The following is a 20,274-nucleotide window of genomic DNA, read 5'->3' on the forward strand; positions in this document are numbered from 1 at the left end:
TAAACCTTTAGTAAATCATGACGAATATCTTTGTTACTCTTATGGTGGATTTGATCAACACACAACTTTGTGTATTCGATCTCCTAGTCCTTCACTTGACACTTTGTCAATGAATTAGTCTAATTTCCAAATATGAAATTTCTAGTTTTAGACAAAAACTGAATGATCATCTATTATGTTAATCAGTTTTGTAGTTTTGTAGATAGAGAGTATGGAATCGTTAAACGACCTAAAAATCGCTAAACTAGCTATAAAAATGAGTAAACTTTGTAAACTGTAATGGTCCGTGAGTGGTCACCCATTCACCCATGTGTATAGGGTTGTTCAGTATTTTGATAAAACCAAATTGGACAATTGGACAATTTGGTTCGGATATTTGGATTTTTTTGATTAACTTTTAACAAAACCGAATTATTATTTTCGCTTACGAATTGATTTTGGTTTATAAAACAAGAATCGAATAGTCTAAAAAACCGAATAACATTTTATTATTCATATATTTTTAATATATGTCTACAATTGTTTATTAATTTAGTAATTTATTTTTTCAAATAGATTTAAAAAGTTCCACCTAATAAAAAAACTGTAATATGCATATTTTTTTAAAAAAATTATCTATAAAATATTAAATTATAATATATTTTTAGTAGTTGTTTATAAGTTTTAAACCACAACTAAATAATTTTTGTTTCTTCTATAAAGTTGGCTAATATTTTAATTATATATGGTTTTAGAATATTTCGATTTTTGGAAACCGGATTATAAAAACCAATCCAACCGAATTGTAATTTGGTTGAATCGGATCGGATTCGTTTAGTTTGGACTATTTGAATTCATATTTTGAAAACTGAAATCAAATTGGATTCATTTGATTGGAATGGATCGAACCGATCCATCCAAAACGAATATCATGCATAAGGCATTTTCCCTCTTATTTTTGCACCATATTTGTTTTTTTTTTTTTTTTTTTTTTTTTTTTGTAAAATCCTCTCAATCTAACAATTTATTGTAGCAATATTTTCTTTGAATATGGTATCTCCCGATTCCTAATACATAAAACTTAAAAATAAACATTTTTTTTGGAAAAAAAACCCTAAGATTTTTTACCTCAAAAAATCGTAGGGAACTTTGAAGGTCATACCTACAAAAGTCTCTACGAGTATTATTTATTTGCATTTCCCCATGTCAAAATTACAACATAAAACTGTTCTTCCTTTGAAAATGATCTTTCAAGATTCCTAATATAAAATTTCAAAATTATGTTTTTGTTAGTTTGCAGGTCAAACTTGCCATTTTTTTTTATGTAGTTTTGATGATTTCGCAAGTATATTGGCAATTTTGTAGTTGAGACCTACCAAATTGGTGGCTATTTTTGGAATATGCTTGATTTTTACTAAATTCGTGGAAAATCTTTATGGGATGTTGTTTTTTAGTTTTTTTCTCATTCAAATATCACTTGCAAGTTGCAACACAAATTAGAAAATAATCCACATACCATAGTTATGTCGTTATGGCTAACTCAAGCTTTGATTTAAATAAAATGTTTTCCTTTAACGAAATCTATCACACATTACTCAATAGTCAATACTCAATATATAGCAATAGTTATCAAGATTCAAGGATCAAGACTTGGAACACAATCAAATATAATGAGGGCATTCCCCTCGACCGACATTTCAGGTATTATCTCTAAAACTCGTCTTCATCCTCATTATACTCTTCTTCACCTCTCTCTGTAGCAACGACTATTTTGTACTCGTGTGTTTGCCAGCAAAAGTCCAACATAATCCTGCTAATGCCTTCTCGATCATCTATAAGCACTTTCGAGAGCGAGCTTTTGCAATTCTTCTGGATTTACTGGCTGTAAAGATCGGATCCTTCTCTAGTATTGTTTCTTGCCTTTGGAATTTTTAGGTAAATGGTTTACAGTGGTGTAAAAGCTTTAGTGTGCTTTATTTATTTATTTTTTCTGTATTAACCGGCTGTAAAGATCGACTTTTTTACCCTAATAAATACAACCTTATGTGCTCTCCTTCGTTTTTAGGCATTATGCAAGGATGATATTCTTATTTAGGATAATTATTTTTAATATTATGTGTCTGTTTTGATATAAGAAACTGAATCATATATAATAAAGCTACGTAGATCCTAATTTGATACATTTTCCTAATAAACAACAATTACTAACCTAAACTCTCATGGGCTGTTTTTGGTAGGAATCCTATGGAATTAGGAGGAATTGGAATTCCATCACTTTCTCATGTTTGATTCAACTTTTGAGAATGAATTGAAATTCTTAATGAGATGAGCTTTCCATCATGAAGAGGAAGGAATTAAATTTCAACTCATGAAGGAAAGTATAAGATTACCATTTTCCTCCTTTTTATTTTAAAACAACATATGAAAGCCCTATTTCTAATTGCTTGATAAATTTCGGTTTATACAAACCAAACGTCACCTTGATGGAAAAATATGTAATCTATGTCACTTTTGATTTCAGTATTTAACAAGGAGTATTTTAAGGGGAATCAGTGAACAAAGGTGGAAATAGAGTAATGTCTTCCCTGATTCGTCCCACGCATTTCCCTACGCGTCTTCTACAGGACGATGTTAAGCTTCTAAACTACTGCGGGACTAAGAAACTTGAGATGGGCAAAGTAATCCACGCTCGTTCGATTGTGTCTAATGATCAGTCCGGCACTAATGGTGTGTTCTATATTTTGTCAAAATTTAAAGCACTGATGTCTGCACGCCGTGATTTTGATCAAATGAATAAACAAAACGTAGTTTCGTGGAGTGACGACCTAATTTCGGAGAAGTTCCCAAAGGGGCTTGCTTTTCGTTTTCTTAGAACATATATATCAAAATGGGTTTCAAAGCGTGATCGGGATTTCCGCCTTAACCACTATAAATCTGCACTCGTGCTTACGTTTTGTATAATAGTTGAGGACGTTTTTTTAGGCAGACAGTTGCATGGGTATTTATTGAAATCTGGATTAGAGTGTCATCCGTACGTGAAAACTCCACTTGTACACTTGTATCGCATGTTGTCGGATGTGGTAGGGGCTGTGGAGGTTTTAGTTTCTATCCCTCAAACGGATACCTCCACATATAATATGTTCGTGGTTGAAAAAGGTTTCTTGGATGAGGCATTGAATATCATAAGGAAAATGATGGCTGATGATATGGTGTGGAACAAAACTACTTATATAGGTATGTTTGGTCTTTGTGCTCGCCTTAAATATTCCGAATTGGGGAATCAAGTTCACAACAAGCTGCTAAAGAGTGATGTCGAGCTTGATGTGTCTGTATGTAATGCAATGGTCAAGATGTATCGGAACTGTGGAAATGTTGGAGATGCTCTGAATGTTTTACGTGCGTATAAAGCTCGAGACGTGGTTTCATGGACAACAATGATGCATGGTTCAATTCCTCGATCAGATTATGAGGCTTCAATAAAATTATTTTCGAAAATGCAACATGACAATGTTGTTCCAGACGAATCTACCTTTTGTGTAATACTCGATGCTAGTGCTCAGTTATTCTCTATGAGTTTGGGAAATTTATTCCATTCATTTGCAGAGAAGACTGGATTCAAGGGTGATAAGAAAGTCCAGGATGCCTTGATCAGCATGTACCTAAGGACTGGCGACATTAAAGCTGCGGAAAAAGTGTTTTTTAGTATGACGACTGATGATATCAGAACCTGGGATATGATGATATGTGGATACTGCCTTCATGGTTTTGGAAACGAGTCGTTGGCTTTGTTTCAAGAAATGTTGGAATCAGGGGAGTTAGATCCTACTTATGCGACTTTTGTTGCTGTTCTCAGTGGCTGTGGACAGTTGGGGCTTGTGGAAGAAGGGTTCTACTATTTTTATGAGTTAATGAAACAGAAGGGCATCGAACCTGATTCAGTGCACTATACGTGTATCATGAAAATTCTAATCAAGGCTGGACAACCAGATGAAGCTTTTAATTTCATGGCATCGACACCATTAATCAAATTCGATTCCTATGCTTGGAAGATCATGCTCAATGCTCCTCATGTTGATAAAAACAATATGGTTACCCGACTTGCAGATTTGGTCCCTGATGAATGGTTGGCTGATGAGAAAGAAGCTTTACAAAGTTTTGGAGCTGCAAACCTCACTGAATTGACGAAAATAGTTAGGGATAGAAATAAAGAACCTGAGCTGAGCTGGGTTGAGGTTAAGAGGCAAACACATAAGTTTGTTTCGGTTGTCAGTGGTGACCCAGAATTTACTAAGCATCATAAAATGATGAAGTCTTTGTTTGCTAGTATTAAAGCAGATGCTGGTAATGTACTGGAAGACTCATGTGAATGTGATGGTTATCACAGCGAGAAGCTTGCAGTAGGTTATGCCCTATTGAATGCACATGACATGGCACCAATCTTTATCATAAAGGCCTCCGGGAAGATGTGTGATGATTGCCACTCTTTTATGAAATTAATCTCAAAAGTCAGAAAAAGTTTGATCACAGTGAGAGACGACGGGTATTTCCATCACTTCCAAGATGGAAGTTGCTCCTGTGCAGATTATTTAGGTTGATATGAGGACCAACTTGCATGCATATATACAGCCATTCTTCTTATGAATCTCACTTTTATTCTTCTTATGAATCCTCACAATATCTTCTTATGCATATATATACAAACCATAGGTCGTGTAATTTACTCTATAGATTATCATCATGAGAAACAAAATTTTAAAGTCTTGACCATCTTATTCTTAAAAAAATAACTATCGTTTCAAATCAAGGTATTAGACATTGATGGTTCCTTTGTCAATTTCATATTATTGTGTAAGATACAAGTTTAAATCCAAACCCAAGAAAAACAATGTCCATCCAAATTGAGCTAGGCCCATTTATAGAAACAAAAGGAAAGGAACCCACTACCGTTAGAAATTGTATATTACACCCAGATTAAAAGAAACAAATATACCAATACATGGATTTTATTGAAAATGAATAACAAATAAAGAAGGAAAAGAATACCAATACATGATTATATCTAAACTTTTTCGTTATCTTTTTTTTTCGCAAAGGAATTTATTACATCTTGGACATGGTCTGTTTCTATCTTTCTAATAAAAAAAGACAAAACCGCAAAAATGATCCTGTGGTATGCAATTTTTTAGGGTTTTAGTCAAAACCACGACTTTTTTGGATTAATGGTCTTTTTGAGGTATTTTGGTTGTGGTTTTGGTCCCTTGCTAAACTGAAATGACTAATATGCCCTCCTGATATTTTTTTAATCTGTTTTCTATTTAATTTAATGTTTTATTAAATTAAAATATAGGGATCTCTCTCTCTCTCTCTCTCTCTCTCTCTCTCTCTCTCTCTCTCTCTCTCTCTCTCATCGACAAGCCAAGAGGCTGCCAAACCTCCTCACCCCACTTGATCCTCCATCACCCCCAACACTCACCTCTTCGTTGCTACCTGTGTTCGAGCTCACACAGCCGCCGACGAAGCTAGAACAACTGAGAGAAGACACGCCGGAAAACCAGCTGTCCTCCCCCGCTATCTTCGTTTCAGCGCTGAGCACACATGATAGTGAGAACAATGTAGGAGGGCCTACATTTGGATCTAAAGTCGTTGTCGAAAACCCGGAACCGAAGGCTCCATGTCTGGTAGGTAATTAAGTTTGGGTTTAAAGTCCGTTGACGTCTCTATTGACCCATTTCGTTTAGCACGTCACCAATCTAGAAATGATTTCTGGTGGGTGATTCGATTTGGGCTTGAGCACCCTTTGATTCGATCTCAACATGTTTTTTCCGATGAGGGATCTGAGCACACTATGTAGTAGTAGATCGTTTTTTTGACGAGGGAGATGCATGTAGAGATAGTTCTGAAAGCTTTAAAGATCAAGAGGTATAGAAGAGTTTTCTAAGGAAGAAGATGAAGAGGAATTTGGTTCTAACAAAATTCAAGGACAAATCTCCGACAAAATTCTTGTAATTTTACTAACCCTCTTAATCTGGAGTCGGATAAATACCGGAGAAAAGACGGGAAGAAGCGTTGCTCTTAAAGATCTGGTGGAGTTTTTTCTTGTTTGTACTTGAGCTTTAAAGATTTTGGTTTTTTATTGCAGATGTTTGTGTTCATGTGTTAGGTTTGTTCTAGTGCACACCATGTGTTCACTAAAATGCTTGACCAAGGAATCAAACCCAATGTAGTTCATACACACAATTGATTCTTGCAGTAAACTTTTGAGTTTTTGGGAGGGATGATTGGAGAAGATGAAAAAGGTGATTGTTTATTGTGTGTGTGTGTGGGTGTGAGAGAGAGAGAGAGAGGGAGACTTTTATTTTTTTAATTAGTTAAATAAATAAATAAGTATTTAGATTTTAAAAAAATGAAAGAAATGAAAAATAAATGAAAAATAAATAACTCAAGGGTATTACAGTCATTTCACTATTCAGAGGGACCAAAAACACAATGAAACTAGCTCAAAAGGACCACGAAACCAAAAAAGTCAAGCTTTGAACTAAAACTCCAAAAAAATGCATACCACAAAGACTATTTTTGCAATTTTGTCATAAAAAAGTTTTTGAGATTTCTTTCAATAGTCACACAATTACCAAGAATAAATATGACAATCTTCCCATTTTATCTATCTATTTTTATGGTGGAAAGGAATATTGTTGAAAATTGTTTAAGCGTTATTAACAGTAGAGTATAATCAAAATTAGTGATCAAATTTTAAGTGATAAATAGTTTGGTTTTATATATTAAAAAAAATGTATTAGCAATCATACAATTATGAAAATATATCTATAAGACGTAGTCGGATATAATTGTAAGAACTTTAAATATTTTTTTTTAATTATACGACTTAATCCGATTCAAACCCGTAACTAATAATTTTTTATTTATTTTTTTAATAATCAATTTAACTTAAATGGTGAATCATATGGTTTTACGTTCTATACTCACCACTGGTGGCTGACAACTTGCCACATGGTCATGAACCTCTGTCGTGAGCCCCATGACCGATGGCCTAATGGTATGGTTTAAGTGAGGTAATGAAATGATGTTAATGCAATACATTTTTTATGTGATGGTGTTGTGGATATACCCAATGCCTAAGGGAGGAGGGATTCATTCCCTCCCAACCCAGTGACCACTGAACTCAATGTTACATCAGCTTTTCTCTTTTATTTTTCTTTATTTTTTATAACCCGCAACGTACAGAAACCTATATTTTTCAACTCACTCAATTAAAAAAATATATACAAAACAATCAAGGCATTGACTGTTAGTTGTCTTGAAATTAAAAGTTATTTTCTTGTAGTGACGACCAGTTAATCGTCTTTAACCTTAAAGTTAGGGAAGACGAGACATTGAAACCCTATATCAACATATATACATATTTTTTTTCTCATAATTGAGAGAATTAAAGTGGTTCTGCAACGAAAGCGTGGAAATTAAATAGTCAAATAAACTATGACTAAAGGACTATTTGCATTCGAAATATACATGGAATTTGGTGATTTTCTTTCAACTTCAGTTGCATAAGCAATCGTGACTAGTTGCATGATGGAGGTATCTTAATATTTTCTTATAATTTATCAACCCCATAAACCAGAAGTTGAAATCATCAATCGTTACTAACTCCAAGCAATTGTTCCATGTTCTCTTCATGTTCACGCTCTCTTCAACTCCTTTAATTTTTCCTAGTGGGATAGAAACCTACACAGAACAATTTCAAGGTCATGAAATAATTCAAAATCTGAGAATTGCATGCATGAGAGAAAAGTACTTCCGATCGAATCCCCTCCTACATACCTTATATTGGAACTTTACCAGCTCGCCTGTCCTAGAATACGTTATGATGGGCCTATCACTGCAAAAAGCAACCCTTTCTGTAGACACAAACAGCACACCTGCAATGGCACCTGCTGTAGTGTACAAACAGCATTGAGAAGCCTGCAACAGTTTCTCTTCTTCTTTGATGCTGAAGCGCTTCCTAAATAGTTTGCGTTGGCTCCCAAATCGGAAGATTTTGGCACCATGGTTCAACTTGTCTTTCATGATTTCAATTAGTTTGGGTCCTAAACTCACTGCATACAAGAAAATAATGATATTTAATGATTCATAGATAGAGAGAACTTGAGTTGTTTATTATTATATACAAGTTTAGAGAAATAAACTTTACCATAATCTTTAATCCAGACTGCAAAACTGTCTTTTCTCTCTATGCCATTGATCTTGGAAGAAGTAGTAGAAAGAGGGCAATGGGGTTGGTAAGGTTCAGTTGATAGTAGTCCCTTTGTTGATGATCTAATTGGAATTCCCATAACATGTTGTAAGAATCTTGGATCCATGTTTTGATGGATTGCTTTGGTTGCGTTTCTGGTCTGGAAGAACTTATTCAGAAATAGTTATATCTGAATTAGCTAATTAATGCTAAGTTGTTTGGTAATGTGTTTTGAATAATGCATGGTGATATTTATAGGCATATAAAGATGTTAAGAAGTAACATATATATTTTTAGTTGGGTGAGCGTCATCTATGTCTCATCGTTACTGCAGGTGATTAGAAGTGAGCAAATTAAAAGAATAGAATAAAGTAAGATTGGGTGAATTCTATGATTGAATTGACTTGTGTGCTCAACTGAGAATAGAAAAGTTGGTGGTTTCGCTTTTGTTGGTTTTGGGGGAGGGGAGGCTGATTTTGCTTCAATTCATGATGTCGACACTTTCCAAGTCATCTCTATATATTAATTAGTTGGTTGTAAATTCATGTTGATGGGTGCATACATAAAGCAGATTGTAGTCTTCCTGCCGACAAGTCACATGGAAATTATATAGCTAACCAGGCTAAGGAACCTGAAATGGAAATGCTAATTAAGAGTAGTACTACTCATGTCTTTATCTTTGATATATCAAAATGATCTGTAAAGTGGTGGCAGAGAAGCTTTGTTATCTTTTAATTTCCATTGTGGTTGTATTCATCAGATCTTGGAACACGTTTTCCACTGTTTGCAGAATCACAAATAGCCCAACCCATGTCACTATCAAAAGATATGAGATATGATGCAATATATATACTGTCAGTGTCGATAAAGTATCACTTTTATATATTATACAATTCCTTTTGACCTAGATATTTATTTTCTGTTTAAAATATTAACATTAACTCAAATTGATATTTACCTTTCCATCATTTTTGGGATTGAACAAAAGAGTCAGTCTTTTAGTTTGTATAGTTGGACTATTGGATTGAAACCACCATTACTACCAGCTTGACACACAAAAGAAATATAATCCGTTATGAGTTGCTGAACACACCAGCCATGCAAGCCCCTAAGGTAATCGATCTTTACAACTCAAGGATAGTCTTCTCGCGTGGGATCACTTAAGTGCATCTACCAACCAAATAACAACTTAAGGCCTTAATTACTTGAAGCCACTCGATCCCTCAATAGGTTCTTTTTTATTAGGGCCACCACCTTTACTATTTTATAGTGTTTATTTTGCATAAGAATATATATTTTCGTTTACCGTCCCTACATATTACATATAGATTAATTTATTTTTTGAAATATATAATTACAATTTATATTATATATTTAACAAACTATTCCATTAAATAGACCTTATAAATACCTTAAAATACGTATTAATATTGAATATATTATAAAGTTACCAAATTATAAGACATTAAAAATGATTTACAATACGAATTAAGTGCAAAATTACAAAATAAGTTAAACACTAAATCATAACATTTATAAGGGCGGTTTTTTTGCTTAGCGTTTAGTCGTAAATGTTAGAAAATCGTTAGTCTGAAATGTCCAAAATGTATAGTCTGAAATGTATGAAACTAATGCATAGTCTCAAATGGGTGATTTTTATGGGTTAAATATATTTGTAAGGGCAAATGTTGTTGGTTCGGTTATGTATGAAATGTATAGTTTGAAATATTTTTCATCAGTATAGTCACTACAAGAAAGAAAAAAAAAAAAAAAAAAAAAAAAAAAAAAAAAAAAAAAAAGAGGTATCACAGACTGATATAATCAGTCTCTGATAGTCAATAATCAGTCTCTGATGAGAATCAATGTCTGATTTTGCTAGTCCACAGCTAGTTCTAGTCTTAGATAGTCAATTTTTTAAGTATCTAGGACTGAAAATCAGTCCCTAATTCATCAAAGTATCAAAGAGAGACAATCGGTCTTAGATAATATCTCATTCAGTCTTTAATTTATTTTCATCAAATCCTCGATTTGATGTTATATCAGTATCTAATACTATTTTTAGGGACTGAATATCAAACTTTTATAATATATTAATCAGTCTCTAGTATTTTCATTGAAATCTCTATTTTGTGTCGTATCAGTCCCTTATAATATCTTTCAAGGACTAAATATTAATCTTTGATAATATCATGTTCAGTCTATAATATCTTACTTTCAAGGCTCCAATTATTACTTATTAGTCCTTGATATATCATTTGGGACTGCATACGAGTCTTCTAAACTATATAATGTAGTCTTTGATATTGTTTTTCAATGATTGAATATCATTCTCAAGTACAATGTTATCTAATCCCTAACCTGGTATTTCAAGGACTGAAAATCAGTCTTAGATATAATGTCATTCAAACTCTAACTAGATTTTTTAGGGACTGGATATCAGTCTCAGATACAATGTTCGTCGGTCCATAACCTGATTTTTCAGTGACTGAATTCAGTCCCTAACATGGTTTTCAATGACTGTATATCAATCTAAGATTCAATGTCATTCAGTCCCTAACATGATTTTTCAATGACTGGATATTAGTTTTTGATACAATGTCATTCAGTCTCTAACATGTTTTTTTTTAATGATTGAATATTAGTCTCAAATGAAATATCATTCGGTCTCTAACATTATTTTTTACTGACTGGATACCATTCTCAGATGTAATGTAAGTTTAGTATTAATAACTAGTTGTAAATGAGTTTAAGACTAAATGTAGCGAAACTGGAAAATGTATCATAATCTAGACATCATATACAAACTTAAAACAATAATATATATATATATATATATATATATATATATATATATATATATATATATATATATATATATATATATATAAGCAACGTGTCAATAATTAAACTATATGTGAAAAAAGTTCTAAATTTTCACAAAAGGTCATGACTATTACTCTTGATCTGATATATTTGTCGTCATCATATACATGAAGTTCTTCTTTATTAGGTGAGCACAATATGTTTTGAGAATCCGGGAACATTGGGTTCATAAACTGAAGCATCTTTTCACATTTCTCCTTACTTTTTCTTTTTTTTCTCGAAGCTCCTCCTCGAGTGTAGTAACTTTACTTTTGAAAGTTACTTCATCTTTTGAGGCTAATTGAGACGTTTCCACTGCTTATAAGATATGTAGATCTTTTTTTCCACATAATAAGTCCACTTGAAGCCTCCCATCCAGATAGTAATGTTTTATGTTTCGCACAAACGATGTTAACGACTTGTTCCTCTATGTTATATTCTATTTATGGAGTAATGCTTATTCCCGCCGAAACTAATTTGGTACATTCATCCTCTTTCATTTTGAGAATACTTTCCTAAAACAACATAAAAACATATTGTAATAACTTATATGTAACATCGATATCAATATATTACAATTGAAAACTAATATTAGTTAAGAAATCATTCTTACATATTGAATATGTGTCTCGTCATTTATCCATTCCTTTGTAGGATGAAAATACAAATTATGATATAATTCGATTGGGGTGTGTTGCAATTGAGTCTTTTTAAGTCTTTATTTTTCTGCAATAATAAAGGTTACCATAAGAACAAGTATAATTGGTGTTTGATGGTTTATATGTCTCCCAATAATCACACAAATAAACCATTTTGACTTTGAAGTGATACATATAAATAAGATTTAATTGCATAAAAGGTGTGTATATGTAAAGAGTGAATAAGTTACCTGTGCTTTATATCCATCAGTGAAGGAAGAGTTGGTGAATGGAGACAACAAGCACCAAAACCGAAAACACCAAGTTGAGGCAATGATAAAAATTGAGGGATGACATAGATTTCAAAGTCAAGTGTACCCAATTCCTCTTAATCAGTGTTGAAACTTTAACTTTTTAAATTTTGGTATATTTTACACCTCTAATTCAAATACTTGCATGAGCTATGATAAAAATTGATACGACATACTAAAATCAAATTTCATAAAATCTTGGATTTAAAGTTAACTCAGGCCCGTCCCAAAGGGTGGGCGATATGGGCGACCGTCCAGGGCCCATCATTTAAAGGGGCCCAAATTTTTTTATGAAAATTGTTATATTTAGAAGATAGTACAAATAATTTTCTTTTAATTATTGATTTATTATAAAAAACTTGATGACATTTTTGTTTTTTAACGACCCATTTTTTTCTCTCGCCCTGGGCCCGAAATATGTTTGGAACGGTCCTGAGTTAACCATTTTGACTTTGAAGTCGATACGTATATCTTGACTTGAAAGAAATAATAGTATTGGCTAAAAAGCTTCAATTAATTATCCAAGAAGAGTATAAGTCACATTTTGATTTCTCTATAGAGAATAATATTCATGCTAAAACCATAAATTAGCAAGACATGTTGTACCATGTGTTCTTAGTTTTTTGCTATTGTAGGTCAATTTATCAAATTGTAAATTAATATGCATTTTGACATGAAGTCGAGTAATTGGGGAAAAGTAAAACCCAAAACATAGTTTAACATGTCCTTGTAAATTTTGAAATATTTAAAATAGAAATGGGTAAAACCGGAAAATAGTTATAATGTCCATGTATTCTTGATCAAAACAGGTTTAGAAGCTTAGATTTGCTTTTCTGGTTTGGTTTCTCACCCTTCCAAATCAAATTATATGAGCATATCATTATCATTTTAGTTTATATAATCATATATAACCTGTTTACCTAAACAAGTGGACAAAAAATGAAACGGATCAAACTTAACTCTGACGTTAAATTTTTTATCCATTAGACTAGCAGCCTAACAATGTTTTCTATTTATCAAGATATATCATACCTCAAAGTTATAAATTTGGATATAATTACCAGATGAAATTCATATCATTTTAGACAACCTACTTTATATAATCATTTCAAAAATGGTCCCATGGGAAAATCATGTAAAGAATAAAGGGTTATGCCCCTGTTGATGCTTTTACCTATAATTTTGCAAATTTTATTTTATTCAATAACATGGCTAACATTGATAATTGATTATATCTTATTTGGAGGGTGTTTGGGATTGCTTTAAAAACAACTTTTTGGCTTTTTACTTTTCCAAAAAGTCAAAAAAAAAATTGAAAAGTTGTTTGGAAAAGGAAAAAAATCTTTTGAAAACAACTTTTGATAAAGGGAAAAGAAACGTGATTAAGCCACAATTTTTGACTTTTGAAACTTTTGCCCTTTGAAAAGCAACTTTTGCCTTTTTTACATCCAAACACATTTTAAACTTATACTTTTGAGAAAAGATCTTTTATAAAAAGTTCTTTTTAGAAAAGGACTTTTAGCCTGGAAAAGATCTCCCAAACACCCCCTTCGTCTATGTGAAAGGCCCTTTAAGGATTATGCTTCTCTTGTCACAACAAAACAAGAAACCAAGTCAACTAAATGAGCAATTAATTATGGATTTAGAAACGTGAAACAAGATCGAAGTCTCGATCCATCTGAAGCTACAAACAATGAATGTTAAATGGAATTGACGAATCGTTCACAATGCCTTGACTCCTTGCAGTCGCTAGTCTTCCTTCATTTTTGGTATGGTTTTGATAGGGTTTTGTGCGGGCAAATGTGATGGAAATATGGAATAACCGTTCAATCCATCTATATCCATGGAATCGGCAATTTCGGCAGAGATCTTGTCGATACCAAATACCATCCAGATTTAGGCGCATTCCTCCTTATTTGATTTGAATTTTGGAATTAATTTGTTTTACTCTTTGTTTTATACTTCTATTATATATTACGTTTGTATTTTTATTTAGTTACACTAATTTTAAATTCATATTTTTAATTTGCTTTTAATTGATGTTTTAATTTTAATTTTAATTATTTTATAATTTCATTGTTTACTTGTTTTTTTTAACCGTTTTTTTTCCAAAACTAGTTGGAAACCGGTAACAGATACCTAAAAGTCGATAGTTGAAAGTTATACTTTTTTTTGTATATGATTATTTGGCCAAAGTAGTTTTGACGTTTCGAAAATTTGTAAATTTACTTAATAACAAAAAAAAGGACAACAAATATGATGAGAATATTGTTAGTAATGATTAAAAGATTTTTTATTTCAATATTGTAAGCGTCTTGGATAGCGCCTTGCATACTCCCAAACTCATACCCATCCATCCACACCTACCCACCCAACATTCACTCGTACACATATCTACTACAACCCCAGCCACATTTATCCTTAATTACATGTACACCCACCCTAAACCATTTACCCATATCTTCTTAGGCACATCCACCAAAACTCATAGATGGGTGGGCGGGTGACGATAGGTAGTGGGGGTAATTAGTTAGGGTGGCGATGGGTGGTGGATGATGGTGGGTGTTAGTGATGAGTAGTAGGTGGTATATGTGGTGGTGGGTGGAGAGGGTGGTGGTGGTGGGTGATGAGTAGAAGGTGGTGGTGGGGTGGGTGGTATAGGTAGTGTTGGTTGGTGGTGGGTGATAGGTGGTAGTTGGTGGTAGGTGATGGTGGTGAGTGGTGGGTGGGTGGGTGGTGGTGGTGGTAGATGGTGGTTGTGGATGGATGTGGTGTGTAGTTGTAGTCAGTAGTAGTTATGGTATGTGTGGGAGTAGTTACTAGTGGGTAATATTGGTGGGAGGTAATGGGTAGTGGGTGGTTGGTGATGGGTGGTGGTGGTGTTTGGTGGTGTCTGGTAGTGGGTGGAAGGCATGTTGGGTTGTGGTGGTATGGGTGAGTAGTGGGTGGCAGGTAGTAGTTATGGGTGGGTAGTATGTGGTGGTGGTGGTAGAGGGTGGTATTGGGTGGTAGGTGGTGGTATTGAGTGGTGGATGGTAGGGGTGGTGGGTAATGGGTGGTGGTGGGTCGTCGGTAGTAGTAGTGGTGGGTGGTAAGTGGTGGTGAAGCGTGGTTGGTGGGTGGTTAAGGTGGTCGGTAATGATGGTAGTGGGTGTTCCGTGTTAATGGAGGGGATGGGTGGTGGGTGGATAGATGGTGGTGGGTGGTGGTGGTGATGGATGATTGGTGGCGGTAGTGGGTGGTGGGTCATCGGCGGAGCTTTATAAGGGCAAGGGGGGCTGTGCCCCCCCCCCCTAATTTTTTGTTTATAAATAGTCCTTATAGTTTCATTTTATACATTTTAGGCCAAAAAATATAAAAAAATTTCTGTGCCCCCCCTGTTTACCAATTTTTATACATATTATATTTTCGGCCCCCCGAATCAAACGTTGAAGCTCCGCCGCTGTGGTGGGTGGGTGGTAGATGATGGTGGTGGGTGATGTTGATTGGATGGTGAGTTGTGTTGGTTGGTGAGTTTTTAATTGTTTTTAATTATTTTTTGCTTTGTATAAACAATCCTATTAATCTTAGTCGTACCTCCAAATCTCTCATTAGTCTTGGGGAATGTTTGATAAGGGACTAATTGGGATGAACATATGATCCGTTGGACCGGACCGGACCGGAAAAAAATTGGGATCAGACCCGGACCGGACCGGACCGTACCATATTTTCTTATAAGTGGGACAATTTTCGGGCTTTGTTTTATACAATAATCGGGATTAAGATTTATAACACGGACGGACCAGAAAACCAAAGATTATTACATTTTTTGAGCGACGTTCATTCAACGAGTTTACACGAAAAGCCCCTATCGATTCAAGTGGCTCTTCCATAGTCGATGTACACTGTTGAAAGAGTGTTGACCGAGTCTTATTCCGGAAAAAATGTTGTTTTGTGCCTCTGACCCGGTCCAAATCTCTTACTTGGGCCAGAACTAAAAGAGTGCTAACCGAGTCTTATTGTGCGTGTTTCCTTTTTTTCCTTTGCCTTCTCCATCGAAGCCACTTCTTCCATCGCCTTTAATTAGTTCTCCAGTTTGTCCATCCATCGAACCTCCCTCCTCCGACCTCCATCCATCGTTGATCCTTCATCCTTCGACCTCCATGTATGAGAACGTCAATCATGGAGAATGTTCTTGACACAAATTTCTTCAATCAACAATCTTTTTCTTCAAATTAGGTGCAACACGTTTCATTCTTCTTCTCTTCTCTTCCCCTCTTTTTACCATTCTATTAAACGTCATGTATGTTATACATTTAGCATTTTAATTCATTCTCCAATTTTATTATCGTTAGATGAAGATGTATGGTCAAAAATGTTGATGGAATCCGGGATTTACACAGTTATATGATAATTTGGTAAAAACCAATTGGATAGATGATAGCTTAGTGCCAAAGCTAGGGTTTAAGGAGGAAACCCTAATCCCTTTGCTTTGCTGAGTAAGCAGTCCATTCCCCCCCCCCCCCTTTTTAAGGGGATTAGATGAAATTCATTGGGCTTTCCTAAGTAATTTTCGCCCACCTCATCTATTGAGGTTCATGGGCTTCTTTCCTCAACTTCAGATAAATAACCAAACAGACCCTGCACTTTTAATTAATCCAGTAATCCCAAAACTAATTCCATTTAATTTGTGATTAATTATTAATTAAATATTACTATTTATCATTAATATATTATTATAATAATATACTAACAAATCATTTATTCCAATTTAAAAGCAAATAATAAATCAACTTTCTCTCCAAAAAAATCCTAGCCAATTGCTAGGTTCGAAGTGTATTCTAATGGTTTGTTGATTCCATAGTGCTCTTAAATTCTCATTTAAGTATTACCTTTGTTGAGTTGGAAGAGTTTACATAATAGAAATGAGTATCATGAATTGTTCATATTTTGTCACTTCTATTTATAGGGTAGATTGGTCATGTTATGTCACTTCATTTTGAGTTCTGTAAAACCAAGTTACGAAGATTTGATTTCGTGTATGTCTATTTCAACAATTGCAACAATCAATTCTAGAAAATAATATGCAGTTATCCATTTCCTTTTTCAAACATAAAAATACACTATAGTTCATTTACCCTAAATTAATGAGATAGTTGATATTTGTGCAAAATCTTATTTGACATGCCAATATTTGCAAGTGAAATTCTGGAAAGAATGGAGAAGGTTGAGCAGAAAGGTGCCAAAGAAGAAGCAAGACGAGAATTTTAGGTTTTAGGGGAAAGAAGCTTACATATCTAATTGCTTTGATGATAGAACCTTGATTCCATTAATTATTTATAAAGTTGGGTAAAAAGAAAGAAATCAAAGCATGGTGTTAAAATATATAAATAACTGAAAGTATGTTTCCATATTTAATTTACCCTGAATAATTTATACTGAGAATTTCAAAAGAAATATGAAGCAAAAGTTTGTTATTACTTATTAAGGAAAAAAAGTGAAAATAAGTTTATATTCTCTAAAACAAAAATAACACTAAAGTTAATCTTAGGTCAATGTGGCATATTAAAAAAAATGAGTCTAATTTCAATTCTATTAAATTCAAATTTAACTTTATTCCATTTATCTACAAACTTTATTTCCACCTTTATACGTAATGACCACAAGGAAAATTATACTTAACATAAGGTTTAAGTTTCTATGCATAAATTACAAATACAAATAACAATAACAATTGCCTCCTAACCTTTGTAAATAAAATAATGTCCGAAAATAATAACTACAAACCCTAATAAGGTCCTTGCACTGGCATACGTCTATCAGTGACTGAAATTCAGTATCTAGTATGTATTTATCAAAATAGTATTCGTGACTGATTCATTAGTCTTTAATATATGGTATATATGACTAAATAACATTTACCAAAGACTAAAAATTCACTCCCTCATGATTTCTATTCAAATCCAAAAGTGGTTTGTCTCCAAGACTCGATTTCAGTCCCTAATAAGTTTCCTTCCAAATAGTATTCGTGATTGATTCATCAGTCTCTGGTATATGGTATCTACGACTAAATAATCGGTCTTAGATACCAAGATATAATAGGTCATAAGTGCTCATTTGAATTTCAAATAGTACATTTCTATTAGGGACTTAAATTTAGTCTTTAGAAAGTTTCATGTACGTAGGATAAATTGGTGCAATTGTATCAATGACTAAACTTCAGTCCCTAATAAGTTCCTTACACAATCAAAACTGACTCAAGTCTACCAGTGACTGAAATTCAGTCCCTCATACCTTTCCCTCCAAATTCAAAGTTTACGCTAAACTATTTGAGACTGAAATTCAGTCCCTAATGTGTTTCCTACCAAACCTAAACCGATGCAACCAGATTAGGGACTGAATTTTAGTCTCGAATAAGATCGGCCAGTCTTTAATGATTCGCACATTAAAATCGGTCCTAGATAATATCTGAGACTAATTAATCAGTCCTAGATACATTATATCAAAGACTGATTAATCAGTCCTAGATCTCTCTTTGACTTATTGTTCTTACGAAAAAACCCTTTCAACCCTTTCTTCATATTTTCATGGCTACCATTCACGCTTTGGGGAGAGATCTTACCACTAAAGAATGGGAATCTTTTGAGTTCCGATTCGGGTTTGTTCCCGAAACACGGAGTGCAAATCCCCCTACCTGATACATCACTGTATAGTCCTCCTGAGGGCAAAGTCGGCATCCCAATCGCCTTTTTCGAGGCAGGTCTGTGCTTGCCCACCACTAACTTCTTCAACTTGATCATCCGGGAATACGGGTTTTCAGTGAGAGAGTTGACCCCTATCGCTATAAACAAGATGGTGGGTTTTGAACTCCTCTACTGTGCCCTAGGCCGCCTGCCGATTGTTCCGGATTTCAAGCACTTCTTCAATGCCTCTACTCAGTCGGGGACTCGAACCCTTTCTTGTCAGTGGGGAGTCCCTACTCTTATCCACGATAAGAAGCCCAAGAAGAACTAGCAGGAGAAGTTGTTATGAGTGAAAAGCGATCTCGTGGTGCTCAGTTACCTGAGGGCTAAGGTGTACGTCGACCGTGCTCCCACACTGTTTGGCGTTGCCAAGGAACTGGCTGATGTCCTAGAGAAGATCAACATCAACGGTGAAGACTGGCTCGACTGATTCTTGGTCGCCGGCGGGATGAGCGCCACTTGGAGGGCCTGCGGGAAAATGCCTGAGTTCTTCGTTGAGAAAGAGGGTATTTCTCTTGCTCCTCTCTCCCCTCCCCCCCCCCATTTTTTAAATCTCCAAGTCATGTTTAAATCAGTGTTTTGGATAACCAACATTGTTTTTTGTTTTGTTACCAGGTGTAAAGGAGTTTGTTTCTTTAAACAAAGCTCTTCAGGGTCTGTTCAACGGTGAGCTTTAGTGTCGTGACGTCGATCTGGTGGAGGCTCTTCCACCTCCTATTTATGGTCGAGGAATCGAGGTGACTGTCAGTTCCGACAGTGTTATTGACACCAACGAGGATCCAGATCTGCAATACATTGTTGTCACTGGTGTTTCTCAGAAGGATCCTACATCGTCCGAGTCCCTAGAGAGTCTTCGTCGGGTCAAGAGGCGTTTTGCTTTCTTGGAAGCCTCTTCCGGTGGTCGAACTGAGACAACCAGCACTGGACCCCCTCTACGTAAGAAACGTAATCTGAGTTTCTTACTGGAGGGTACCAAGGATTCCAATTGTGCCCCCGATGAAGGTCCTCCGAAACTGCCGAAGGGGGCACAAACTAGGGCGACTGAACCACCCTGTCATACGGGAGAAAAAAGCATCGAGAAAACCAACCCTGTTCCTATAACTGGGGGAGCTGAGGCGAAGACTGGGTCTTCGCCTCCCCAAGGTGTCTCCTTAACCTCTTCCGGTAAAACTGCAACCATCCCCCTTCTTGTGGGTTCTCATCCAAATGCCTAGAAGCCAACTTGGAGACTAACTGCCTAAGATCTTGTCTCCGATCACGACATCGCTCTCGAGTGGTGTCAGCTTACTTTTCCTCCTGCTACCACTAAGGCCTTAATTGTCCTATTAGACGATCACATGGCCGACGGCTTACGCTACGCTGCCGCCCAAGTGTCATCTTACTTGGTCTCGACCGCTGAATGTATCTCGAATATGGAGACCCTCCAGGATGACTCTGACAGGAAGAGCATTAAATGCGAAGAGCTGAGAGCCCAGGTGGCGAAGTTAGAAGCCGACAAGAGCAGCTGGGAGGCT

The 20,274-nt window shown here is 35.0% G+C and overlaps 2 protein-coding genes across 4 annotated transcripts; one reads left to right on the forward strand and one right to left on the reverse strand.

Moving 5' to 3' along the window:
- The first annotated feature begins 1,312 nt into the window (after positions 1 to 1,312).
- On the forward strand, positions 1,313 to 4,736 carry LOC111884429 (pentatricopeptide repeat-containing protein At5g39680). 3 transcript variants are annotated; one of them, XM_042900104.2, is made up of 3 exons: positions 1,313 to 1,680; positions 1,772 to 1,914; positions 2,217 to 4,736. In XM_042900104.2, exon 3 carries the CDS (start codon positions 2,556 to 2,558, stop codon positions 4,572 to 4,574), a length of 2,019 nt encoding a protein of 672 aa, XP_042756038.1. In that variant the 5' UTR covers positions 1,313 to 1,680; positions 1,772 to 1,914; positions 2,217 to 2,555; the 3' UTR covers positions 4,575 to 4,736. The 3 variants fall into 3 exon arrangements, with proteins under 3 accessions (XP_042756038.1, XP_052625207.1, XP_042756037.1); XM_052769247.1 differs by having other exon boundaries at positions 2,501 to 4,736; XM_042900103.2 differs by lacking the exon at positions 1,313 to 1,680 and having other exon boundaries at positions 1,704 to 1,914.
- A 2,738-nt stretch (positions 4,737 to 7,474) lies between these two features.
- On the reverse strand, positions 7,475 to 8,643 carry LOC111884402 (GEM-like protein 7). Its single transcript, XM_023880723.3, has 3 exons — positions 8,186 to 8,643; positions 7,816 to 8,090; positions 7,475 to 7,719 (listed from the first exon to the last, which is right to left on the reverse strand). Exons 1-3 carry the CDS (start codon positions 8,352 to 8,354, stop codon positions 7,534 to 7,536), a joined length of 630 nt encoding a protein of 209 aa, XP_023736491.1. The 5' UTR covers positions 8,355 to 8,643; the 3' UTR covers positions 7,475 to 7,533.
- Between the last annotated feature and the right edge of the window lie 11,631 nt (positions 8,644 to 20,274).

This window comes from Lactuca sativa, chromosome 3 (genome assembly GCF_002870075.4).
Source record: "Lactuca sativa cultivar Salinas chromosome 3, Lsat_Salinas_v11, whole genome shotgun sequence".
Classification (NCBI taxonomy): Eukaryota; Viridiplantae; Streptophyta; class Magnoliopsida; order Asterales; family Asteraceae; genus Lactuca; species Lactuca sativa.

What these genes read in the sequence shown, in the direction of transcription:
- LOC111884402 (XM_023880723.3), bottom strand. Translation starts at nt 8,354, where the DNA reads ATGGATCCAAGATTCTTACAACATGTTATGGGAATTCCAATTAGATCA. An exon ending in AGTCTGGATTAAAGATTATG is followed by an intron (nt 8,091 to 8,185) that starts GTAAAGTTTATT and finishes TCTTGTATGCAG; the next exon opens with TGAGTTTAGGACCCAAACTA. An exon ending in TGGTAAAGTTCCAATATAAG is followed by an intron (nt 7,720 to 7,815) that starts GTATGTAGGAGG and finishes TGTTCTGTGTAG; the next exon opens with GTTTCTATCCCACTAGGAAA.
- LOC111884429 (XM_042900104.2), top strand. Translation starts at nt 2,556, where the DNA reads ATGTCTTCCCTGATTCGTCCCACGCATTTCCCTACGCGTCTTCTACAG.